At 46.4% G+C, this 27,561-nt stretch overlaps 1 protein-coding gene across 13 annotated transcripts in view; it reads right to left on the bottom strand.

Moving 5' to 3' along the window:
- LOC126285452 (cytospin-A) overlaps nucleotides 1–27,561 on the bottom strand; it is a 1,067,624-nt gene that overhangs the window by 233,739 nt on the left and 806,324 nt on the right. For all 13 annotated transcript variants that reach the window (XM_049984846.1, XM_049984845.1, XM_049984844.1 and 10 more), the window contains one exon: nucleotides 2,613–2,870. In XM_049984846.1, coding sequence (XP_049840803.1) covers nucleotides 2,613–2,870 — 258 coding nt within the window. The remainder of the gene's footprint in view (nucleotides 1–2,612; nucleotides 2,871–27,561) is intronic.

Consider the following 27,561-nt stretch of genomic DNA (forward strand, 5'->3'; position numbering starts at 1 on the left):
CACATGTTTGGAATGACATGGGGTTTTATTAGAACATAAAAAACAAAAAACACCCCATATTGCTAGGCGCGTGAAAGCTCTCTTGCACGCGTCGTTTGGTAATGATCGTGTGCTCAGCCGCCACTTTCGTCATGCTTGGCCTCCCAGGTCCCCAGACCTCATTCCGTGCGATTATTGGCTTTGGGGTTACGTGACGTCGCAAGAGTATCGTGATCGACCGACATCTATAGGGATGCTGAAAGACAACCTCCGACGCCAATGCCTCACCGTAACTCCGGACATTCTTTACAGTGCTGTTCACAACATTATTCCTCGACTACAGCTATTGCTGAGGAATGATGGTGGACATATTGAGCATTTCCAGTAAATATCATCATCTTTGCTTTGTCTTACTTCGTTATGCTAATTATAGCTATTCTGATCAGATGAAGCGCCATCTGTCGGACATTTTTTGAACGTTTGTATTTTTTTTGTTCTAATACAACCCCATGTCATTCCAAGTATGTGTGTTTAATTTGTACCTCTCTATGTACATTATTCCGTGATTTATTAAGTTTTCAAATTTATACTGACTTTTTGATCACCCGGTATGTAACTGCTGGCAGATTCAATGCTTAGTACAAAGAGTTTAATGATCGTAAAAGAACTGTTTCCAGTATTGCTGGTAGCAATATTTTGAGTTATGCTTAAACTTCTAACAACAGAAGCGCAAATAACACATTTAAAATATTCAAACATTTTTAAGTTGCGAGGCTACGTCTATAACTATCTGCAGTTATATTCTAATTGTCCTGATGTTGAGTCTACGGTTTTCTAATCTCATGTCACTAAATGGCACCGTTGACTTCGCCTGTCGTATGTTGTGGGGTTATCACATCAGTCTGTGTTCGATGTTGCAACGTGAAGACCACTGTACCACTCGCTGTTTGCACCATAGAACAAGAGAATTCTGTAATCGGTGTAGGGGGCGCGAGGGAGCGCACGCCAAGACCGTAGGATCCTACGCAGTGCCGTAGGGGACCGCACCGCCACTTCCCAGCAAATTAGGGACACTGTTGCTCCTGGGGTATCGGCGAGGACCATTCGCAACCGTCTCCATGAAGCTGGGCTACGGTCCCGCACACCGTTAGGCCGTCTTCCGCTCACGCCCCAACATCGTGCAGCCCGCCTCCAGTGGTGTCGCGACAGGCGTGAATGGAGGGACGAATGGAGATGTGTCGTCTTCAGCGATGAGAGTCGCTTCTGCCTTGGTGCCAATGATGGTCGTATGCGTGTTTGGCGCCGTGCAGGTGAGCGCCACAATCAGGACTGCATACGACCGAGGCACACAGGGCCAACACCCGGCATCATGGTGTGGGGAGCGATCTCCTACACTGGCCGTACACCTCTGGTGATCGTCGAGGGGACACTGAATAGTGCACGGTACATCCAAACCGTCATCGAACCCATCGTTCTACCATTCCTAGACCGGCAAGGGAACTTGCTGTTCCAACAGGACAATGCACGTCCGCATGTATCCCGTGCCACCCAACGTGCTCTAGAAGGTGTAAGTCAACTACCCTGGCCAAGAAGATCTCCGGATCTGTCCCCCATTGAGCATGTTTGGGACTGGATGAAGCGTCGTCTCACGCAGTCTGCACGTCCAGCACGAACGCTCGTCCAACTGAGGCGCCAGGTGGAAATGGCATGGCAAGCCGTTCCACAGGACTTCATACAGCATCTCTACGATCGTGTCCATGGGAGAATAGCAGCCTGCATTGCTGCGAAAGGTGGATATACCCTGTACTAGTGCCGACATTGTGCATGCTCTGTTGCCTGTGTCTATGTGCCTGTGGTTCTGTCAGTGTGATCATGTGATGTATCTGACCCCAGAAATGTGTCAATAAAGTTTCCCCTTCCTGGAACAATGAATTCACGGTGTTCTTATTTCAATTTCCAGGAGTGTAGATGCAGAAAGCAGGCTGATACTACGCAACATATCTGTCATGCAGTGTAGCCTACTTGTCAGGGGCTGGAGAGCCAACTCTTGCCCCTGATTTGCACGCCATCCTGCAAACCAGTCTATATGGTAGCTGGTACTATTCCCACATGCTACATCTGTAGTGCAGGACGGACTATATGGCAGGGACTGGAAAAAAGTTTGTGCCCATATATCTGCTCGTATAGGAGCTAGGAGGTTGTGACCCTGTGACAAATTCGGCTGCAACCTGTCTAAGGGTTTGGGAGGATATTATCCTCCTCCTCCTCCTCCTCCTCCCCCCTCTCTCTCTCTCTCTCTCTCTCTCTCTCTCTCTCTCTCTCTCTCTCTTTCCCCCTCCCTCCCTCCCTCCCCCCACCACTGCTCCCTTTTTATGTGTAACAGACTGCGTTGTACTACTTTAGGAAGACCCCCAAATTCTCTAAGAATGATTAAAGTAGAAGAGGTCCAATTTGTAAGGTCACCCATCATTAGTTTGATATTTATTTGCAAGCAAAAGATAGAGTGTTTTACTGTAGATGTTTTCTCATTTGTAGACGCTGAAGACAGCCAATATGCGCCTGAACCAGTTAGGATTATAATCATTTTTGTGAAACTGAAAGTTAGAGAACGTGCGTGCGCAGTGCATACTGACCTGGGCGTGGGCGCGCGGCCGCGGAGGTTGCTCCTGGAGGAGGCGGCGGTAGGAACGGGCGGCTTCTTCCTTGTGTTGGGCGGCAGATCCCTCGGGCGTAGGTTCCGCACTGGGACGGCGGGAGACGCCGGGACCAGCTGGTGCCGCCGAGGCGCCGGCTGCTGCTTCTGCTTCTTCGCGGTGTCCTGACTGCCGCCAGCCGGCTTGCTGCGCACTGGCTGGACACCACCTCGCGTCAGACTCGCGATCACCCGTTTCCTGCACAAATCGTGACCAGTCGTCTCATTAACGTCTCTACTCACCGCCTCCCATATATCGAACACAATGTACACTGTTAGGTACTAGCAAGGATAGCAAACAACCAAGCACTACCTGCTGTTTCAGTACAGTATACTAGCAAGAATACATTAATTAATGTGTAGGTTATTTGGGAGAATACTGCACACAAAATGTTGCAATAGATCTGCAACAACATATCTCGACAATGAGTCGAACTGAGCCCCAACAGCAGATATGCATCTTCAGCCCTACAGCAGAGTTCATCAATCTTAGTGGCTGTCGAGTTCTGGTGGGCTAGTCTCTCCCGATGCGGTCAGTATATGAGACACCAGGAGGATGTACCGGTCATGTCAACAGGTGAATATCCTCTGTATCCAATTATCTTTCTGCAAGGTTAGGTCTCAGAAGACTGGAAAATAAGGCACAGCCACAAGCCCAAAGTAGTCTATGCAAACAAGAGGTGAACCTGTTGTGTACCCAATGGTACCACATTCCGTCAGGCCTAGTATTGGGTCCACACGGCGATGACAAATGTAATCTAGTTAAGTGCCATCTCGTCTGACTGTCCAACACTGTTACGGCCATTGTGATGCTGAACGCTGAACCAGTTTTGTCTCAAGAGGCGACAAGGGTCCACCACGCGTCAAGTGTTATTGCTGGACGTAGAATTGTCGGGAAGCTGCAATCTGCTACTGCGTTAAGGGAAACCACAACCCATGACCGTATTTCTAATAGTTCATGGTGCTCTGGGAGTCGTCTCACTGCCCATGCGTGTAATTTTCTTGGTGTAAAGAACTCCATTCACTAACTCAGGGGCATGATGTGGCTGGACGATCCCGCACAGGCTTTGCGAACAATACATTTGTCCTCCCAGGCGGTACACACGTGTAGTCATATTAGCATGGCAGACATAGCATCTTGACCAATGCGATAATCTCAACCAGTCACAGTCCTTCCGCTGTCGAAATCAGCCAGGTGCAGGTAGACGTTTCTACTCTTTTGGCGAGGCATAACACTAACTTCTCATAAAACCAACCAATAAGATTCTAATGCGGTTTCTGAATGAGAAACCCACTGCAGAATATTTCCTTCCATGCAGAACGGTGCTGACGGTTCGCCTATCTACTCTATGCAAATGCGCTGAAATCCCAATCATTTCCATATCATAGTAGTTGTAAGTACTCCTGGTGCCACCTTCACGTTAGCTGCGTGGCGGCTCCACGATACTGCTATTTTAACTATGAAATCGCAATAATTATATAAAATCGTTAATACAGCATCAACAATAAGAAACTGACATCGTAGTCGAGTACATCAACACGGAAGTGCTGCTGCATGCAAGATAGTGCTGTCAACAGCTTGCGTCATCTGTACGTAACAAACGCGTGCACATGTTGAAACTACAGCGGCAATTGGCAATGTGAGATGGAGTGAAAATGATGGGGTAACCATTTTTCTCGGGTGGGTTAACATCACTTACTAGACGGACAGCGACAGGGGAAATCGCAGATTTAGGAAGTCGAACTCAGAGGTAAAATAAAATCTCGAGTCTCGTCGTTCTAATAGATAGGATCAGTATCTAGGAGGGCTACCCAAGGACAAGGGCAACAACTCGAGGGAGTACCAGCAGTCACGTGATCTCATCCCAGAAAGTTGAGACGGAGATGCCATCCATCGTAATTAAGGTATTGTGTGGGCTTTTTCCAAATAATACTGGGCTTGATCGCTTGTTTGGTGAATCATTAAAGGTGGCATTGAGGAACTATGTAAGTGCGAAAGAGAGAGAGAGAGAGAGAGAGAGAGAGAGAGAGAGAGAGAGAGAGAGAGAGAGAGAGAGAGAGAGAGAGAGAGAGATATTGCAGAAACCAGATTGTAGTTTAATCTGTACACTGGACAAGCAGTAAAGGACACCACGGAGAAATGTCGGAAGGGTGTTATAGTTCAGTGAGATGAAATACAAACTTCGAGGTTTGTCGGTGATATTGCAATTGTTAGCGACTGTGAAGCAATTAAAAGAGCAGCTGAAGGGAACGGGCAGTGGCTTTAAAAGATAATATGATGAACAATACAATTAGAACGAATATAATGAATATATACGAATACATATGAATATATGTAATGAATTAAATCTGGCTATAGCGAGGGACTTACAAGAAAGAAAGAGACGCGGAAAACAGTAAATGAGTTTTAGTACTTGGGCAGCACAAAAAAGGGACAACCGGTGAAGGTGGGAGGGTATAGAAAATGCGAACTGGCAATAGAAAGAGAAGGAAAAAAAATTTCTGAAAATCAGAAATATGTTAAAACTGAATGTAAATATTAGGTAGTACTTTCTGAAGACATGTGTCTCAAGTGCAGCCTTGTACAGAAACAAAACGTGGAGAAACAAAAAATGTTCAGAAAGAAGAGAATAGCAGCTTTTGAAATGCGTTGCAACAGGAAATTGATTAAAATTAGATAGGTAGATCGCGTTACAAAGGGAGAGGGTGGTGGTGGTACAGAATAGAGTTAGAGGAAGAAGACATTTATGGTGCAGTTTGACTAAAAGAAAGAATTCTTTGATAGGAACACCCAGAGACATCAAAGAAGTGCAGCAAAGTATTAACTAATTTTGTAATGGAAGTAAGAATGCAAATCAAGATTCTAGAGAGAGACGAACAGTTGCACACAGAGAGCAATTTCAATTAGATATACATTTTAGTAGCTATGTAGACTTCGAAAGATCGGTACAGGATAACCAGGATCATTTGTTGCATCGAATCAGTCTTCGAACCTAAGAAGACAATGACACAGAACCACGTTTTGTAGCAAAAAGTAATACTGTCTATATTGTTTTATTAGAATAACTGTTGAGTCATGCAGTGGTGCTAATGTACTACATTACCGTCGGAATTTCAGACTTTTTTAAATGCTTCGAAAATACTGTAGGGTTGTTCCGTCGTTGCCAATGAATAGTCTCTTTAATTTCCGTGTAACTTCTAAACATCGTTTTTGCGAACGTTGGCATCCTCTCTTCGAGAAGTACGTTTGCTGTTTCATAAGAGTTAATGTTGAAAATGAAAAATGTGGTGAGTGGATTAGAGAGAGAGAGAGAGAGAGAGAGAGAGAGAGAGAGAGAGAGAGAGAGAGAGAGTGAGTGTGAGTGTGAGTGTGTGTGTGTGTGTAGAAGAAGCTATAGGATGAAAACTAGTGTCCCTACGCAGCATAGTTCTATCTAAATACAATAAAACTATGTCTGCCTCCTCCGCATCCCTAAGTAACTCAGTCAATGCTAGTCTAGTCCTCTTGCGAATTCTATGTTGATTGGACGTTCGACACTTTACCTCCATCCTACAGCACATTGCAGGTAAGTTTGAGGGCTTTGCGGTTAAAAGGAACAGAGATCGTAAACCTCCGCAATATATAGTCACTGACCTTATATGCTGTGCAATCCGTCAGCGATACCCTGCTTTTCTCTATACAAGGGGTTACAAAAAGGTACGGCCAAACTTTCAGGAAACATCCCTCACACACAAATAAAGAAAATATGTTACGTGGACATGTGTCCGGGAACGCTTACTTTCCATGTTAGAGCTCATTTTATTACTTCTCTTCAAATCACATTAATCATGGAATGGAAACACACAGCAACAGAACGTACCAGCGTGACTTCAAACACTTTGTTACAGGAAATGTTCAAAATGTCCTCCGTTAGCGAGGATACATGCATCCACCCTCCGTCGCATGGAATCCCTGATGTGCTGATGCAGCCCTGGAGAATGGCGTATTGTATCACAGCCGCCCACAATACAAGCACGAAGAGTCTCTACATTTGGTACCGGGTTGCGTAGACAAGAGCTTGTACAGGCACATGTTCTAGCAGCACAGGTAGAGTATCCCGTATAAAAACATGATAACGTGCTCCATTGAGCGCAGGTGGAAGAACATGGGGCCCAATCAAGACATCACCAACAATGCCTGCCCAAACTTTCACAGAAAATGTGTGTTGATGACGTGATTGCACAATTGCGTGCGGATTCTCGTCAGCCCACACATGTTGATCGTGAATATTTACAATTTGATCACGTTGGAATGAAGCCTCATTTGCACTGAAATGAGGATTGACACATTGTTGGATGAACCATTCGCAGAAGTGTACCTGTGGAGGCTAATCAGCTGCTGATAGTGCCTGCACACGCTGTGCATGGTACGGAAACAACTGGTTCTCCCTTTGCACTTTTCACACAGTGACATGGTCAACGTTACGTTGTACAGCAGCAACTTCTCTGACGCTGACATTAGGGTTATCGTCAACTGCACGAAGAATTGCCTCGTCCATTGCAGGTGTCCTCGTCGTTCTTTGTCTTCCCCAGTCGCGAGTCATAGGCTGGAATATTCCGTGCTCCCTAAGACGCCGATCAATGGCTTCGAACGTCGTCTTGTCGGGACACCTTCGTTCTGGAAATCTGGCTCGATACAAACGTACCGCGCCACGGCTATTGCCCTGTGCTAATCCATACATCAAATGGGCATCTGCCAACTCCACATTTGTAAACATTGCACTGACTGCAAAACCACGTTCGTGGTGAACACTAACCTGTTGATGCTACGTACTGATGTGCAATGAGTCGCACGCCAACACAAGCACCGAAGTCAACTTTACCTTCCTTCAATTGGGCCAATAGGCGGTGAATCGAGGAAGTACAGTACATACTGACGAAACTAAAATGAGCTCTAACATGGAAATTAAGCGTTTCCGGACACATGTCCACATAACATCTTTTCTTTATTTGTGTCTGAGGAATGTTTCCTGAAAGTTTGGCCGTACCTTTTTGTAACACCCTGTGTACTGTGCTCCTGTGAAACACCTTCGCTTGGAATGTTTTAATCGCAAACTGAAAGCATGTTACCTCACATGTTGTCAACACTAGATCCTAGCCTCAAACAATTTTAAGTTCAAGGGACGTAACAAGCATTTCGAATAACGGATTTAGATTTAACGCGAGTTTGATTAAGATGAAATCAGGAAAAATTGGAACCAGAGTGTAAGTAGCTTCAATAACATACTAATTTCTTCACGAAGGCAGAAATTAACAACTAGAACTCAGAATAAAGTTTTTTACTTAAGTATTTCAATCGAAATGCACTCACTATATTCCGCGACTATGTAAGAAAACATCACGTTCATTAATTTTTCCATTCTAAACATACGGTGTGGACAAAATGGGAGTGATTACGACAAATCGTCTTAAAAACGAGCTATCTTATGTCGTTTGTAGGCCGAACAGGTACGTCATAAAATGACCAGTTTCCAACACATGCTCGACATTTTCTACTAATCCTATTTATTAGGCCACTTAAGTACACTCCTGGAAATTGAAATAAGAACATCGTGAATTCATTGTCCAAGGAAGGGGAAACTTCATTGACACATTCCTGGGGTCACATACATCACATGATCACACTGACAGAACCACAGGCACATAGACACAGGCAACAGAGCATGCACAATGTCGGCACTAGTACAGTGTATATCCACCTTTCGCAGCAATGCAGGCTGCTATTCTCCCATGGAGACGATCGTAGAGATGCTGGATGTAGTCCTGTGGAACGGCTTGCCATGCCATTTCCACCTGGCGCCTCAGTTGGACCAGCGTTCGTGCTGGACGTGCAGACCGCGTGAGACGACGCTTCATCCAGTCCCAAACATGCTCAATGGGGGACAGATCCGGAGATCTTGCTGGCCAGGGTAGTTGACTTACACCTTCTAGAGCACGTTGGGTGGCACGGGATACATGCGGACGTCCATTGTCCAGTTGGAACAACAAATTCCCTTGCCGGTCTAGGAATGGTAGAACGATGGGTTCGATGACGGTTTGGATGTACCGTGCACTATTCAGTGTCCCCTCGACGATCACCAGAGGTGTACGGTCAGTGTAGGACATCACTCCCCACACCATGATGCCGGGTGTTGGCCCTGTATGCCTTGGTCGTATGCAGTCCTGATTGTGGCGCTCACCTGCGCGGCGCCAAACACGCATACGACCATCATTGGCGCCAAGGCAGAAGCGACTCTCATCGCTGAAGACGACACGTCTCCATTCGTCCCTCCATTCACGCCTGTCGCGACACCTCTGGAGGCGGGCTGCACGATGTTGGGGCGTGAGCGGAAGACGGCCTATCGGTGTGCGGGACCGTAGCCCAGCTTCATGGAGACGGTTGCGAATGGTCCTCGCCGATACCCCAGGAGCAACAGTGTCCCTAATTTGCTGGGAAGTAGCGGTGCGGTCCCCTACGGCACTGCGTAGGATCCTACGGTCTTGGCGTGCATCCGTGCGTCGCTGCAGTCCGGTCCCAGGTCGACGGGCACGTGCACCTTCCGCCGACCACTGGCGACAACATCGATGTACTGTGGACACCTCACGCCCCACGTGTTGAGCAATTCGGCGGTACGTCCACCCGGCCTCCCGCTTGCCCACTATACGCCCTCGCTCAAAGTCCGTCAACTGCACATACGGTTCACGTCCACGCTGTCGCGGCATGCTACCAGTGTTAAGGACTGCGATGGAGCTCCGTATGCCACGGCAAACTGGCTGATACTGACGGCGGCGGTGCACAAATGCTGCGCAGCTAGCGCCATTCGACGGCCAACACCGCGGTTCTTGGTGTGTCCGCTGTGCCGTGTGTGTGATCATTGCTTGTAGAGCCCTCGCGCAGTGTCCGGAGCAAGTTTGGTGGGTCTGACACACCGGTGTCAATGTGTTCTGTTTTCCATTTCCAGGAGTGTATATACAGGTGAACATTTAAAACTTGCACCTTTTATTTCCTATACGGTTCAACATATCGATAGGACGTTTAGATAGGTGATAATATGCAGAATTGCGCATAATACTGTTGCAAATTTAATCCTCTTAGCTCTTATCACCTTAAATACTGAAGAATTTTTTAAAAAAATGGAATGATGTTTGTAGCCCTTGAAAATCCGAATACAGTGATATAACGCACGTTGAAGTTGGCTTTAAATGTTCGCAAAAAATTCGAAAAATGTTATGAAGCAGAAAGGCAACGCAGCCGAAATGGCTACAGAGGTGTAAACTCCGCCGAGTAGAGCTGTCATGGCAAGCTATCGGTTTATATGCAGTAAGAACAGAGCTCTACGCTGCTAACCCCCTAAAACTTATTTCTTCTTGGCCCTACTTTATTCATTCAGCTAAGAGACCAAACCTAGTCTGAGATATGTACTTGGCATCGTTTACAGCCAAATAAATGATCCTAGTCGCTCTTTCTTCCTATTTTAGCTCATTCCTCTAATATTTTGCAGAAAGTTTCAACGCGAACATTAATGTGCGTTGTACCACTATTCTCGTCTTTCCAAGAGAAGTAGTCTGTCGTTATGATGTATCCTGTTGTTTTCTTTTTCAAACATGCTTGCTTAAACATATTGGTTAATACGAGAATTTGTAGTATTTCTTATTCTTGTTTTTAGCCCTAAGACTAGTCTGTGGGAGTTCTTCACATGACTATATCCTGTGAAAGATTTTTGATCTTTGCATAGTTTACATCTACATCTATACTCTGCAAACCGTCTAGAGGTGCAAGGCAGAGGGTACGTTCCACTGTACCAGTTATTAGGGTCTCTTCTCGATCCAGTCACGTATGGAGCGCGGGAAGAGTGATTGAATGCTTCTGTGCGTGCGGTAATCATTATCATCTCAGCCTCACGATCCCTTTGTGAGAGATACGTAGGGGATTGTACTATATTCCAAGAATCATCATTTTAAACTGTTCTCGAAACTTTGATAATAGACTTTCTCGGGATAGTTTACGTCTATCTTCAGGAGTCTGGTAGTTGAGATCCTTCAGTATCTGTTACACTCTCCCACTGATTAAACAAACCGGTGACAATTCGTGCTGCCCATGTCTGTAAACGTTTAATGTCCCCTGTTAGTCCTATTTGGTACGGGCCGCACGAGTGACTTGTAAGCAATCTCCGTTGTAGACTGACTGCGCTTTCCCAGTATTCTACTAATAAACTGAAGTCTGCCACCTGCTTTTCTGATGACTGAAACTTTGTGATAATTCCATTTCACATCCATACAAAGTGTTACACTCAGAAATTTGTATGAGTTGGCCGATTCCAACAGTGTCTCATTGATAGTATAGTCACAGGATACTACGGTTTTTAGTTTTGTGTTCCTGTTACCTTCAACCCCCATAACCGTATGAATCTGCTTATATTGCACTTAAGCCCTGGTCACGCTATACAATTTTAACCTCACACACTTCTCCCTTCCATTGCGAATTACGATGTCTGTATGCCTCACGATTTATCACTTTGACCGATTGCTTCTTTTTAGTTAAGTTGTGCCACAATTCCTCTCCCCCCCCCCCCCTTCCCCAGTTTGATTCAGTACTTCCTCACTAACCCTGTTGCTACTAAAAACGTGCTCTCTGCATTCCGTGTCGTGGGTGGCTTTTGTTATGGCTGTACTGTTCGCCAAACGCTCATGCATGTGCTGAGAGACGGCGTTGTGACCATACTTATTATCCGATTTTTCGGAAACTATTGGCCGAAACAATTAGATTTTTGTATATCTTACAGCCTGATATCATCACTCGATAAAGAACTGAATTTAGTTTTATTATCTGCCATACATTATGCGCTGCATGAAATTAAGTGAAACATTGCACGAAATATTAAAGTGTTTGCAGAGGTAAAAACGAACTGGGTATGGTTGATTCTAGCTCATACCTTGCAGGATATGTTCGAATGTGTGTGAAATATTATGGGACGTAACTGCTAAGGTCATGAGTCCCTAAGCTTACGCACTACTTATCCTAAATTATTTTAAGGACGAACACACACACACACACACACACACACACACACACACACACACACACACACACGCGCGCGCGCGCGCGCGCGCGCGCGCGCGCGCGCGCCCGAGGGAGGACTCAAACCTCCGCCGGGATCAGCCGCACAGTCCATGACTGCAGCGCCTAAGACCGCTCGGTTAATCCCGCGCGGCTGCAGGATATGGAATATAGAAAAAGATATCGAAATTTTATCTAAAACTGAGAGCAGAGCGATGTCACATTTCGTTTACGACTTATTGGGTTTTACATCGGATAAGTGGTCGCGCGCGACGCGCTCATTCATGTCCCTGCGAATCACGGGGTCGTAACAATCGTCATATTCCATGAACGATTCATGATACTGAAACGAGGTTTTTTTTGCAAATGGTAACACGTAATGACTCACATAAGTTTTTTCGTAAGTTCTCGAAACTGTTTTATTCACCGAAACATGGGAGTAACTTGTCGGCAGCAGTCAGGGGTCACCAGCCCAGGACGCATGCTGAAGTCCATAGCACTGCAGTAAAACCCAAGCGGCGTCCACAGCACCTGGGGAACGGCGCTGCAGGAGGTGTAAACGTACCCACAGCAGCGAAAGCATTAGTTATTACATGTTCCCATCTGGTCGTCGGGATTCTTCTACAGCACCACAGTTCGAGAGCTCCTATTCTCTCCGTGTGTTTGCTATTTATAATCCACGTTTCATTTCCGTATAAGGCTACATTTCACACAAATACCTTCAGAAAAACTTTCTGAACATACGAGGGCTATTCGGAAAGTAAGGTCCGATCGAGCGGAAGTGGAAACCACAGTGAAAATCCCATAAAGCTTTGCACAGATGACTTGGGCAGTGTCTCTAGTATGCCCGTTGATCACGTCACTTCGCTCTCTTCAGTTCTGACCGCACAATGAGCACATAAAGATGCCTAGCTAAACAGTGTCTCTCGCTAAGTATGAGGGCCTGGTGAGAGATTTCGACTGATGTCAAGCAACCCACATAACATAGCTGACATGAAAGTCCTTCTGCATTACAATTCTCGGCCGCACTCTGCAGAGGCAATGAAGACGCTCCTGCAGCGTTTTCCATGGGAAGAGTTTGGTCACCTACAATACAGACCGTAACTGGATGCCCCTGCGTTTCATATCTGCTCACGTGAACCTCTGGCTTTGGAGACGACTTTTTGTACGGTCAACGAGCTGTAGACAAGCGTAGAGAATTGGCAGGAAGCACAGGCGGCTGCCTTCTATGACGGGGGTCCTGGAACGGTGGTACACAGCTAGGACAAAGTAAGTCGGAGCGGCGACTATGCACAGAATTAGCTGGAAGCTGTAGCTAACTGTAGCAAATAAAACATTTGTTATTCTGACAGTGGTTTCCATTTCGCGGCCGATCAGACCTTACTTTCGAGATAGTCCTCGTAATTTTGCATCTGGCGTTAAAAACGTTTCCATTTTCAGAAATGCTTACTTCCGATCTGTCTTTTATATTCTCTACTTCGACCATTACACACGGTGTCTCAAAAGAAAGTTTATTTTGAAGAGCTCCCTGCGCATGCGCGGCAAATGGCAAGAGAGTGGGTGGTACGTTCATCGCTTGTTTGGCCTTTAGGAATTCAGTCGATATGGGGCGCTTCTCAGGAGCTGACTGCGCGTTCTGTGTGCGAGAGTTTTACAAAAACGGCGATTCGGTGACTAGCACACAGTAAATTTTGCAGTGATCGCGGATTGCATAATGTAAATGATGCTCAGAGTGTTCCCCTTACCCGAAAATGGATCAAAACGTTTGAAGAGGCCGTTTCAACATTGTCCAAACGGAAATCCGGGCGACCAAGGTAATGAAGAACGGGAAAATCCGTGGAGAGTATAAATCGGTGTGTTCGTGACGATGCTAACCTCTCCATTCGCGAGTGTGCAAGTTCTTTAAATGTGCGTAGATCACCACTGCACCAAATTCTGCAAAAGGATCTTAAACTGCACCGTTACAAAATCCAATTGGTGCAAGAATTACAGCCTCAAGATGCCAGACTTTGGCTGCAGTTTGTTACTTTATTTAACAATATCTTGTTATCTGCCGAGGTATATTTTCATCTGAATGGTCAAGCCAATAAGCGAAATTGCCGCTACTGGAGAGCAACGAATCCTGAACAGAAGCATTAGAAACCTTTTCATTCGCCAAAAGTTAATGTATGGACTGTGAAGTCGACTCGATGAAGAATTGCGCTCATGCAGTAACAGCGAGTTCCGAACGTTATGTGACGATGTTAAATGACTTTTTGCTGTCTAAATTGTAAAACTTTCCTGGTTATAACCAAAGAACACGGTTTCAGCAAGACGAGGCCACAGCACAAATGTCCAATGGGTCTATACGGAGAGCTTGCGAATTTTTCCCCCAGGCAAATTTATTTCCAGGAGCGGTGACAAATTGGCCCACACGCAGTCCTGATTTGACCCCACGGACTTATATTATTGGATTGTGTCGAATCTGACGTGTATGTCAATAACCCGATTTCTCTTGAGGAATTGAAAGAAAATGTCCTTAGCGAAGTGGCAGCCATCCGAGTGTCCACATTCCGATCCATCATGCAAAATTTTGTTCATCGTTCAGATGAGGGCCTCAGGCATTCTGGATTGCATTTAAAAGGCATTATTTTTAAGAAGTATATTCGTAAACTGCGTATTTCAATTATAAATTTTGTCGATAGAATTCTACCTCTATTTTTTCTGACACAACGAATACAAAGTTTCTTGAGACACCCTGTATAATAAAATTACGGACCCCCTAAGAGAGAAGTTGGGAGGAGGAGGAAGTGGCGCGGCCTGCAGTGCAGCGATTTTGCCGCGGGTGCGGTCAGCGACCTGGCGATCGCCTCCTGGCAGTGTACGTGCGTGGACAGAAACGGCGCTGGTTTTCATTAGGGGGGGGGGGGGGGGGGGGCTGCTGTGCCATAAAGCCGCGGTTCGCCTGCGACGCGGCACTAACTCACCGATAACGAGCGCCGCGAGCCGCGGCTTATCTTAATGAGGCCCACTGGCCCAGCGTCGGCGCCTTCCTCAACACGGCGCGCGCTGCCTCGCTTCCAGTCCTGCAACCCTCCCGCCCCCACCTTCCGCGCAAGCCTTTATCAGCGGCCTCATCACAGAAATCTGGCTGGACATCGTTTCCCTTGCTGTAATAAGAGGCCAGACTAGGAGAGTGGGGAGGTAGTTTGTATGCCATTTTATTCTCTGCAAGATAGCTGGAAAATATTTAAGTTACTATCTTCAGAGCTTTCGTCTGAAGACTCGTTTCGTTTGACGCACCTCTCTACGCTACTCTATGCTGTGCAGGTCCGCTGATCTCTGGACAATGACTACAACCTACATCATTTTCTAGTTGCGTACTGTAGGTAAGCCTCGTCGTCTTCTACAACTTTCACCTCTTTCTTCACCCTCTCCCACTTCCGTATTTTCCTCGGGTACCGTAAAGCCTCAGAATGCATCCTATCACCGGTTCCCTCTTTTTAGTTCGCATGTGCCACATACATGTCTTTTTCACCACATTTCCATTCAGAACTATGTATTATTTGTCCATCCACCTAACCAATCTTCAGCACCAGATTTCGGAAGTTTCTATTATCTTCCTGTCTCAACTGCTTGTTGTCCACGTTTCACTTCCGTCCAACAGTACGCCCTAGACGAATATCTGCAGAAAAGATTTACCAACACAAATTTGTATTCCGTGGTAACAAATTCCTCTCTTTCAGAAACGCTTTTCTTCCTACTATCGCTCTGCATTTTATATCCTCTCTCCTCCCACTGTCTCTGATTTTACTGTCCAAATAGCAAAATACTACTACGTTTTAGTATGATTTCCTAATCCAGTTCCCTCTGCAGCGTCTGACTGAATTCGAGCACAGTCTGTTACCTTTGTTTTACTTTTATCAGTGCTCACAATATAATCTTTTTGAAGACACTATCCACTTCGTTTTACTGCCCTTCGAAGTCGTCTGACAGAATTAGAAAGCCATCGCGTAACCTCAGCTTTTGTTTCTTCTTCCTGAACTCTAGTTCGCTTTGCGAATTACTCCTTTGTTTCCTTCATATCTCACTACACGTACAGATTGAACAACATCGGTGATAGGTTACAGCACAGTCTATCATCTCAACTAATGTTCCTCTTTTCATGTCCTCCGTCTCTAGTAACTGCAGTCTGCAGTTTAAGATAACCTTTCACTCCCTATGTTTTCATTCTTGGCATCTTAAGAATTTCGAAGAGTGTATTCCAATCAACATTGTCAAATCTCTTAATAGGTTATCGAGGATAGCGTCTGATACTATTGTTTAAGCTGTAAAATATTTCCATGAGGCGAGCACTAGTCATGGCTTAAAATTTGTATAAATTTATAGGCTGGTTCGTTAGAAAAGCGTAGGCGTAAAGAGCAAGCGCAACGAACGTTGACATATAGAGCCGTCTGTCGGAGAAATGAGCCGTAGATTCGGCATGCGTGGAGCCGCAGTGTTCAGCCGCTAGCAGCGGATCCCACAGAGTGCCTGCTGGCTGGCTTCGATCCCCTATCGGTGTTATCTCGATGAATTCATTTGTCTGCGGCCGACAGTTACTTAGTGCCGCCGATGGTAGTTCCCAGGCTTTGCCGAGTTCAAAACCTGCGTCTTCGTTAATTGTTACCTATAGCTATTTCAACTGTTTCTTTAATGACGGAGCTCCCGTACATGTAGGCGGACGGGAATATCTCTCCGTAATTCATGCCACATCCTCTGTGTTTATCGTATCTATCTTTAAAAGTGCGACAAGACTGACCAGTGTATTATTTTCAGAGTTCATCCAAGAGCGAGCGAGCGAGCACACACACACACACACACACACACACACACACACACACACACACACACACACACACACAACGTGTTTTATATCACTCTTTTAGGAAACCCAGCATAGCTAGTATCCAGGCCAGAGCACGGAACAAATCTCATTCGTTGTTCCTTGAAGAGCAACCGATCTCCCAAGAGAACCGCTGACAAAAGCACGAGTTTACAGTCTCTTCTGTCTGCTCCTGAGGTTTAATGCGTACTGGTCGGACTGTACAAAGTTTTTCGATTTCTGTTAAGTTCAAATGGTTCTGAGCACTATGGAACTTCTGAGGTCATCAGTCCCCTAGAACTTAGAATTACTTAAACCTAACAAACCTAAGGACCTCACACACATCCATGCCCGAGGCAGGATTCGAACCTGCGACCGTAGCGGTCGCTCGGCTCCAGACTGTAGCGCCTAGAACCGCTCGGCCACTACGGCGGGCCTTAAGTCAGTCCTGACAGCAACATGTAACCAGATATACACGTAGATTTAAGTCTGCAGGCCATTGTCACTGAAGTTAAAATCTTTTAGGTTATTAGTCCGTTAAAATTTTAACCAATACTACCAATTCTCCAGCACGAACGCGTGAAAACTCCCCTTTATAAGAGGATGCGACACTCGTCTCTGACTGTGTTCTGGCAGTAGTGGACACCGGAAGATCCTGAGGAAGATCCCAACAGAGGGGTCGAAACGTCAATCTTTTTACAGTAAATATGACGGGACCTAATATCCCAAAAGATTTTAACTTCAGTATACGTAGATAGTCCTCTAATACGAAAACTGATATACACTACCTGGAAAAGAAATTGACGCACTCAGAACTGTATTTCAGTGAATGCAAAAGTTGGTCAAAGTCAGAAAGAAGTTGGCAGTATGAGGCCACTTATCGGTATGACGTTCTCCTCCTGGCCTGCATGTGTACACTAAGTCAGTTGGGAAATATGTCAAGAATCCGCTGTATCCTCTCCTGAAGCAAGATGGCGCACAACTGTTGTAACTGACACCCCTGACACCCCAGAAACCCCAGAAACGGGCACTGGGACGGAGTTGACACCGGAGGCGGTCCCATCCATACTCTGTAGGGGAAAGATCTGGTTATCCTTCTGGCCACAATAGCGCCTTAACATAGTGGTATCGATAACGACGATGCCACGACGTAAGTGCAAGTTATTACGTAGGCACTACGACTGACACCGACGACAGCGCCCTCTAGCCAGTGCTGTGGACGTCTACGAGCCCCGCTCCAGATTGAGCCCATTTCATCAAGAGCAGACGGCCTGCAAACATCGCTTCAACCTCACAGGGTGGTGCCTTGCTATTGAGACTATGTACTACTTACGACGGGTTTACGGGTCCGCACCTCAGTGCAAAGTTATGTATTCAGTTAAAATTGTGATACAGTAAAACCATTTCTAAGAGCAGTACCGAGAGATTTTCACCTTTTCTTGCTCCTACTCACTTCCTACATTCGGCCTACCCTTCAGTTTACAGGAGCAGACCCACGCGCCGCCTTCCAGGCGGGATACAAAAAACATCACACAGACATTTCACAGAGATACGTGGCATGTGTGAACAAGTATTGTCTCGTTCAAAATGGTAAACGATACTGTCGCATCAGACATAACTTAAGTGGACGCAGGACGTCAGTAACATAACATTGTGCTCTCCGACTTCCCTCAGCCACTGCAAGCCGCGACCTGAGGTCATACACGGTGGCTCCCAATACCACGATGACAGGCAGTTCGTGCTGCCAGGTGACGACACCACTCCAAACGTAGTCGTTAAGTGTTGTGGTGTTAACGGCAGTGTGTGTGTGTGGGACGGTTATTCCCTAGTCCGACTGCTGCTGGTCTCCGATCAATGCTGCGGGCTGACTCAGTGTTTCAGGAAGTAAGGTACTCGTTCTGGGGTGGCAGGAGCAGATATGAAGGGGTTACGATGTGCTCGCTGCACAATGCGGTAATCGACTGGAACTTTGAGTATGCCTGCCCTTAAGTTCCCATGCAGACCAGCGTCGAGCCACTGTCACATCCGATTGCCCTCAGAGTTGCTCGATTCTACCAGCTGTTCAAGTAATACCTCTTCGAAACTACTGCAGATGCTAATAACGCTGTCTCACACGGCACACGGCATCTCTGTGTTTGTACACCATATGGAGTGTGCTGATAACACTACATGTCAGAAATTCGAGGCTCTTTTAATTCACGTAACCGCCGACGGTGTGCACGTGGAAGACGTTACACTGTCATGCGACTATTTCTTCTAGGTGCTACATCTTGTCAGGCAGTGTGTGTAACAACATAGAAGATTTACAAATATTTGGTATTTGTGTAGAGGAATACTGATTTATGACCATTTGGATCGACACCTATTAAGGCCAAAGTAGTATATGGACAGTTGCGAGTGCTTTGAGGCAGCAGGAGATGGGTGCCACTGAAGCGCCGCGATGGGCAGGGGCAGGCGGGCGCGAGTTTGGCAACGCCGTGCAGAGCAGCGGCGGCGGAGGAGGAGCAGGAGCGAGCCAGGGCGAGATGGGACGGCGCGGCCCGCAGCCTTCCAGACGACCTTGCCCGGCTGCCTGCAGACGGGAGCACACGCGGCAGCCGTGGCCCACGCCCCCGAGCAGTCCGCGCCCGCTCTGCTCTACTCTACTCTACTCTCGCCCTCGTCGGAACACACACTGACTGCCCTCCCAACCACAGCAAACATCAGCGTAACTAGAACGACGTCGCCCAATTACCTTCGGCCACCGACACTCTTGACAGACGCCCGCAACATCGAAATTCGCGGAACAACATTGTGTCCACCATCTACACTACAGGCCATTAAAATTGCTACACCACGAAGATGGCGTGCTACAGACGCGAAATTTAACCGACAGGACGATGATGCTGTGATATGTAAATGATTAGCTTTTTAGAATATTCACACAAGGTTGGCGCCGGTGGCGACACCTGCAACGTGCTGACATGAGGAAACTTTCCAACCGATTACTCATACACAAACATCAGTTGGCCGGCGTTGCCTGGTGAAACGTTGCTGTGCTGCCTCGTGTAAGGAGGATAAACGCGTACAATCACGTTTCCGACTTTCATAATGGTCGGATTGTAGCCTATCGCGATTGCGGTTTATCGTACCGCGACATTGCTGCTCGCGTTGGTCGAGATCCAATGACTGTTAGCAGAATATGGAATCTAGTGGGTTCAGGAGGGTAATACGGAACGCCGTGCTGGATACCAACGGCCGCATATCACTAGCAGTCGAGATGACAGGCATCTTATACGCATAGCTGTAACGGATCGTGCAGCCACGTCTGGATCCCTGAGTCAACAGATGGAAACGTTTGCAACACAACAACCATCTGCACGAACAGTTCGACGAAGTTTGCAGCAGCATGGACTATCAGCTGTGAGACCATGGATGCGGTTACCCTTGACGCTGCATCACACACAGGAGCGCCTGCGATGATGTACTCAACGACGAACCTGGCTGCACGAAAGGCGAAACGACATTTTTCGGATGAATCCAGGTACTTTTTACATCATCGTGATGGTCGCATCCGTGTTTGGCGACATCGCGGTGAACGCACATTGGAAGCGTGTATTCGACATCGCCATACTGCCGTATCACCCGGCGTGATGGTATGGGGTGCCATTGTTTACACGTCTGGGTCACCTGTTGTTGGCAGTGACGGCACTTTGAAAAGTGGACGTTATATTTCAAATGTGTTATGACACGTGGCTCTACCCTTCATTCGATCCCTGTGAAACCCTACATTTAAGCAGGATAACGGACGACCGTATGTTACAACTCCTGTACGGGCCTTTCTGGATACAGAAAATGTTCGACTGCAGACCTGGCCAGCACATTCTACAGGTCTCTCACCAATTGAAAACGTCTGGTCAATGGTGGCCGAGCACCTGGCTCGTCACATTACGCCAGTCACTACCCTTGATGAACTGTGGTATCGCGTTGAAGCTGCATGGGCAGCTGTACCTGTACACGCCATCCAAGCTCTGTTTGACTCAATGCCCAGGCGTATCAAGGCCGTTATTACGGCCAGAGGTGGTTGCTCTGGGTACTGATTTCTCAGGATCTGTGCACCCAAATTACATGAAAATGTAATCACATGTCAGTTCTAGTATAATATATTTGTCCAATGAATATTCGTTTATCATCTGCATTTCTTCTTGGTGTAGCAATTTTAATGGCCAGTGGTGTACACCCATACTCTGCACACCACAGCAGAGGGTGCGCACCGTAGTGTCAGTCATCTCGGTTTACCACCCATGTATACAGCACGGGGAGAACGAATGCTTAAACAATCCCGTGGCCCCTGTAACTAGTATAGCGTTGTTTTTTTGATCTGTATGTAAGAGATACGTAAGAGATTGTACACAATCGAAAAAAGTTTTGCATCACCTCGGTTCCGAGAGTTCCGGAACGTGAAGAGAAAATTGGAATAGAGACCAGCATAAACGTCATTTCCGCCCTTTTTATTGCTCATAAAAACCACCATTGCGTGTTATACCACCATACAGTGAGACCTTCAGAGATGGTGGTACAGATTGCTGTACACAACGGTATCTCTAATACCCAGTAGCACGTCCTCTTGCATTGATGCATGCCTATATTCGTCGTGGCACACTACCCACAAGTTCATCAAGGCACTGTTGGTCCAGATTGTCACACTACTCAACGGCGATTCGGCGTAGATCCCTCAGAGTGGTTGGAGGGTCACGTCGTATACAGGGTGTTACAAAAAGGTACGGCCAAACTTTCAGGAAACATCCCTCACACACAAAGAAAATATGTTACGTGGACATGTGTCCGGAAACGCTTACTTTCCATGTTAGAGCTCATTTTATTACTTCTCTTCAAATCACATTAATGGAATGGAAACACACAGCAACAGAACGTACCAGCGTGACTTCAAACACTTTGTTACAGGAAATGTTCAAAATGTCCTCCTTTAGCGAGGATACATGCATCCTCCCTCCGTCGCATGGAATCCCTGATGTGCTGATGCAGCCCTGGAGAATGGCGTATTGTATCACAGCCGTCCACAATACGAGCACGAAGAGTCTCTACATTTGGTACCGGCGTGCGTAAACAAGAGCTTTCAAATGCCACCATAAATTAAAGCCAAGAGGGTTGAGGTCAGGAGAGCGTGGAGGCCATGGAATTGGTCCGCCTCTACCAATCCATCGGTCACCGAATCTGTTGTTCACAAGCGTACGAACACTTCGACTGAAATGTGCAGGAGCTCCATCGTGCATGAACTACATGTGTCGTACTTGTAAAGGCACATGTTCTAGCAGCACAGGTAGAGTATCCCGTATGAAATCATGATAACGTGCTCCATTGAGCGTAGGTGGAAGAACATGGGGACAAATAAAATGAGCTCTAACAAGGAAATTAAGCGTTTCCGGACACATGTCCACATAACATCTTTTCTTTATTTGTGTGTGTTAAATGTTTCCTGAAAGTTTGGCCGTACCTTTTTGTAACACCCTGTATAAACAGCCCTTTTCAATCCATCCCACGCATATTCGACAGGGCTCATGTCTCGGGGGGGGGGGGGGGGGGGGGGCACGAGTTTCCTATGAAGACGAATGCCTCGCCATTATACTGCCGATGTGGTTGCACTATCGATCGGTGGATGGCATTCACGTATCGCACAGCCGTTACGGCGCCTACCATGACCACCAGCGGCGTACTTCGGCCCCACATAAAGCCTCTCCAAAACGGCACGGAATCTCCACCTTGCTGCACTTGATGGACAGTGTGTCTAAGGCGTTCAGCTTGTCCGGGTTGCCTCCAAACACGTCTCTTACGATTGTGTTGTTGAAGGCATATGCTACACTCGATGAAGAGAACGTGATGCCAATCCAAAGCTGTCCATTCGACATGTTGCTGGGCCCATCTGTACTGCGCTGCATTGTGTCGTGCTTGGAAAGATGGCCCTCGTCATGGACGTCGGGAGTGAAGTTGCACATCATGCAGACTATTGCGCACAGTTTGAGTCGTAACACGACGTCCTGTGGCTGCACGAAAAAGATTATTCAACATGGTGGAGTTGCTGTCAAGGTTCCTCTAAGCCATGATCCGTAGTTAGTGGTCATCCACTGCAGTAGTGGCCCTTGGGCGGCCTGTGCGAGGCATGTCATCGACAGTTCTATCTCTATCTCCTCCATGTCCGAACAACATCGCCTTGGTTCACTCCGAGATGTCTGGACACTTCCCTTGTTGAGAGCCCTTCCTGGCACAAAGTAAGAATGCGGACGCGATGGAACCGCGGTATTGACTGTCTAGACATGGTTGAACTACAGACAACACGAGCCGTGTAATATCTCCCTGGTGGAATAACTGGAACCGAACGGCTGTCGGGCCCCTCCGTCGAAGAGGCGCTGTTCGTGCGTGGTTGTTTACATCTTTGAGTGGGTTTAGTCACATCTCTGAGCAGTCAAAGGGACTGTGTGTGTGATACAATATCCACAGTGAACGTCTATCTTCAGGAGTTCTGGGAATCGGGGTAATGCAAAACTTATTTGATGTGTATAGTAGGGTTGGCTCTTTACACTTTCTAAGCAGCCTTTCTCTGATAATTTTAGTGTATCTTAAAGCGTCTCGTAATTCAGTTTCTTCACCCACTCCGTCGCAAGGTCTCATTGGTCAAACGAATCTGTGACCGTTCGTGCTACTCTCCTCTGTTTATGTTCAACATCACCTCTTATTTTCGTCTGGTACGGCATCAAGGGCTCACCAATTTAGCACTGGAGGGCAGTGTGGAGGGTAAAAACCGTAGAGGGAGACCAAGAGATGAATACACTAAGCAGATTCAGAAAGATGTGGGCTGCAGTAGGTACTGGGAGATGAAGAAGCTTGCACAGGATAGAGTAGCATGGAGAACTGCATCAAACCAATCCCAGGGCTGAAGACCACAACACGTCTCCCACACATTTTAGCAATATTCTAGCATGTCACAAGTGTTTAGTGAACTGCATCCTTCAAAAACTACGAGTAATTGCACTTTCCTAGTATTCTACCAACAAACTCAAGTATGCCACTTGCTTTACCTGCGACTGAGACTATGGTACTCGTTCCGTTTTATGTTCCTACATAGTGTTACAGCAAGGTGTTCTTATGGGTTAACCGATTCGAAATGTGATATGTCAATACCATAATCATATTGTACTACGTCTGTGTTTTTGAAGTGCACAATTTTACATTTCTGAACATTTAGAACAAGCTGCTACTCTTTGCACCACTTTGAAAAAGTTGCACAAACATTCATCTGCATAAAATTTCGAGCAGTACTTGATTATAGGTATCATCTGCGGGGAGTCTGCCAGCACTGTTACAGTTGTCTGCTTCGTCATTACTATACACTACGAACAGCAAGGGTTGCAACACACTTATCTGGGGGCATGCCTGAACTTACTAACATCGCTTCATACTCCAGTAAGATCGTGCTTTTGATAAAAAGAGTAGATGTGATACTTAGTCAAATGCTTTTTGGAAAAGAAAGACTGTATCCTGACTGCCTTGATCAATGGCTTTTAGGATCTCATGTGACGAATGCTCGAGTTGCGTTTCACATTATCTATGTTTTCGGAATCGATGTAGGTTGTCATGGAGTGGGTTAGTCTATTCGACATATCACATTACGCTTGAGCTCAGTATCTGGGGTCCTCAACTTCGGTTACCAATCGCGTCCAATTACAACGTTCGTGGTGAACATGTTGAGACATCATGTCATAAACCTATTGAATAGCAATACTAAGAAGCTATTTTAAACGGGACAATCGCGCAGAATCAGCATTGAGGAAGTTGAATGGAAGACTTGGAAGGATTCTGGGATAGTGCAGCACACCAGCAAGAAAACCGAATAGAAGACGCTACACTTAGAGGGTGTAGCACTGTTGCTAGATTTCAGCCAAGAACAAGAAAACTGTGGTGGCTGGACCAATGTCATTCACAGAGTTGCGATCACAAGAGAGAGATACAAGACCGCAGAACGTGGTTGGTTGCAGAAGAACAACTAACCCATTGTGCCGATGGTCAGTGCCTTTCTTTCGCCGTACAGACTACAGCCGACGGACATTAGCGTACTGTGCCATGGTTTGGAGTCCATATCTAGTACACATGACTAGGGTCATCGCGAGATGCTGGAGGCGCATTGCTATGATCGGAACAGGTCGTTGTAGCCCACTCGAAATCTGACAGAAAATCCTCCGGGAATTCCGAACCCTGTAATAAAGAGGCAGATCTCGTGAAACGTTACTGGGTAAATTTAAATAATCTGTATTCCAAAAAGACGGCGCGGCTATCACATATATTACAATTGGATGATAAGAATAAAATGAAAGGAAATTGTGGCGCGTATATAGTAAGATAGGCAGTCATTTTTCCGTCTCTCAATATGTGTATGAATTAGGGAGGGAATGGATATCATGGGTACAAACATTTCTCTTTCAAAAATGTTAATTTGAAGACTGTAGTAGTTCTCTTCCTGTAGTCTAATTTCTTGCTTACCCCTAATCATGGACAGCCGGCCGCTGTGGCCAAGCGGTTCTAGGCGCTTCAGTCTGGAATCGCGCGACCGCTACGGTCGCAGGTTCGAATCCTGCCTCGGCCACGGATGTGTGTGATGTCCTTATGTTAATTAAGTTTAAGTAGTTCTAAGGAACTGATGACCTCAGATGTTAAGTCCCATAGTGCTCAGAGGCATTTGAACCATTTGGAACTAAGCATGGGCATACTGTTTGAAGAGGAATGCTAAGCGCAGCATAACGTGATGAAAGTAATAGGGTTAAAGTTTTCGTTGTATTTTTGACGAATGACGCTGATAAAAGAATCATTACGAAAGACAAGGGAGCTGAAAATCTAAAACAAAATTTAATCAGTGGTTCACTGGACGTTTCATTATGGAGGTCGTTTCAGTTCGTCTGCATGTGCATTGTAGTAACTTATGAATGTACGGCGTGGTAGGCTGCTTTCAAATGCGAAAATTAGACGAAAAGATACGTTTGGCTACCTCCGTGCTTTGCCTCGATTCGTAACGATAGTCAAACAGTATGTGCCATTCCCAACCAAAGAAAATCCGCCAGAGTAAGAAAGTAGCAACTATGCGACTTGAAAGCGGCGGAGAGGGGGGTATTCTTCCCGTAGTAATAATTTCGTGTGGCTCACGGCTTGGGCAAGTCTTCCAACTGGACGTCACTTCGTCGAATTCAGTGTCCCAAACATAGTCCACTAACCCTACCGGAGCGTGGTCGTCGGTTAAATGTGGAATCCGAATTGTCGTTACTGACGAATCTTCCAGTCAACGAGAGGTTGAATGGAAAAAAAAACCGGGTTCCGACCTGAATTCGATCTCGTGACCTCACAGGTTCACATACAGAACAAGCACTTGGTAAAGAGCGTAACAGACGTCTCTCTCTAAACTGAAAAAAAATCCGGGTTCCGACCTGAATTCGATCTCGTGACCTCACAGGTTCACATACAGAACAAGCGCTTGGTAAACAGCGTAACAGACGTCTCTCTCTAAACTGAAAAAAAGTCCGGGTTCCGACCTGAATTCCATCTCGTGACCTCACAGGTTCACATACAGAACAAGCGCTTGGTAAAGAGCGTAACAGACGTCTCTCTCTAAACTGAAAAAAATCCGGGTTCCGACCTGAATTCGATCTCGTGACCTCACAGGTTCACATACAGAACAAGCGCTTGGTAAAGTGCGTAACAGACGTCTCTCTCTAAACTGAAAAAAAAATCCGGGTTCCGACCTGAATTCGATCTCGTGACCTCACAGGTTCACATACAGAACAAGCACTTGGTAAAGTGCGTAACAGACGTCTCTCTCTAAACTGAAAAAAAAAATCCGGGTTCCGACCTGAATTCGATCTCGTGACCTCACAGGTTCACATACAGAACAAGCACTTGGTAAAGAGCGTAACAGACGTCTCTCTCTAAACTGAAAAAAAATCCGGGTTCCGACCTGAATTCGATCTCGTGACCTCACAGGTTCACATACAGAACAAGCGCTTGGTAAAGAGCGTAACAGACGTCTCTCTCTAAACTGAAAAAAAATCCGGGTTCCGACCTGAATTCGATCTCGTGACCTCACAGGTTCACATACAGAACAAGCGCTTGGTAAAGAGCGTAACAGACGTCTCTCTCTAAACTGAAAAAAAATCCGGGTTCCGACCTGAATTCGATCTCGTGACCTCACAGGTTCACATACAGAACAAGCGCTTGGTAAAGAGCGTAACAGACGTCTCTCTCTAAACTGAAAAAATTCCGGGTTCCGACCTGAATTCGATCTCGTGACCTCACAGGTTCACATACAGAACAAGCGCTTGGTAAAGAGCGTAACAGACGTCTCTCTCTAAACTGAAAAAAAATCCGGGTTCCGACCTGAATTCGATCTCGTGACCTCACAGGTTCACATACAGAACAAGCGCTTGGTAAAGAGCGTAACAGACGTCTCTCTCTAAACTGAAAAAAAAAATCCGGGTTCCGACCTGAATTCGATCTCGTGACCTCACAGGTTCACATACAGAACAAGCGCTTGGTAAAGTTCGTAACAGACGTCTCTCTCTTCTCGTCTCCGCGTTCTCTGGCCACGTTCCTGATGGTAGATAAAGCGCGTATCTCGCCGTGCGAGCTTAATGGTCCCGGGCATTTCTGTTGAGAGCTACCCGTGCTTGTATGGTGTAGCCTCCTGTTTTATTTATGTGACTTCAGCGCACACCTGCAGCAGCACAAAATGCCCGGCAGTCACGCAACCTCTTGTTTCGTTTGGATCTCAAAGGGCTCGAAAGCTTTCGAACGAAATCTGATCTCTACAGTTTAGCGCCAAGCATAATGCGTTACCGACGAGTTAGAGTCAACAAAATATATTATTATATTCCGCTACGAAGTAATGACTGACATCCTCTTCTCCCTCGCCTTTCTCCATTTATGTCGAAGATT

The sequence above is a fragment of the Schistocerca gregaria genome, chromosome 8 (assembly GCF_023897955.1).
Source record: "Schistocerca gregaria isolate iqSchGreg1 chromosome 8, iqSchGreg1.2, whole genome shotgun sequence".
Taxonomy (NCBI): domain Eukaryota; kingdom Metazoa; phylum Arthropoda; class Insecta; order Orthoptera; family Acrididae; genus Schistocerca; species Schistocerca gregaria.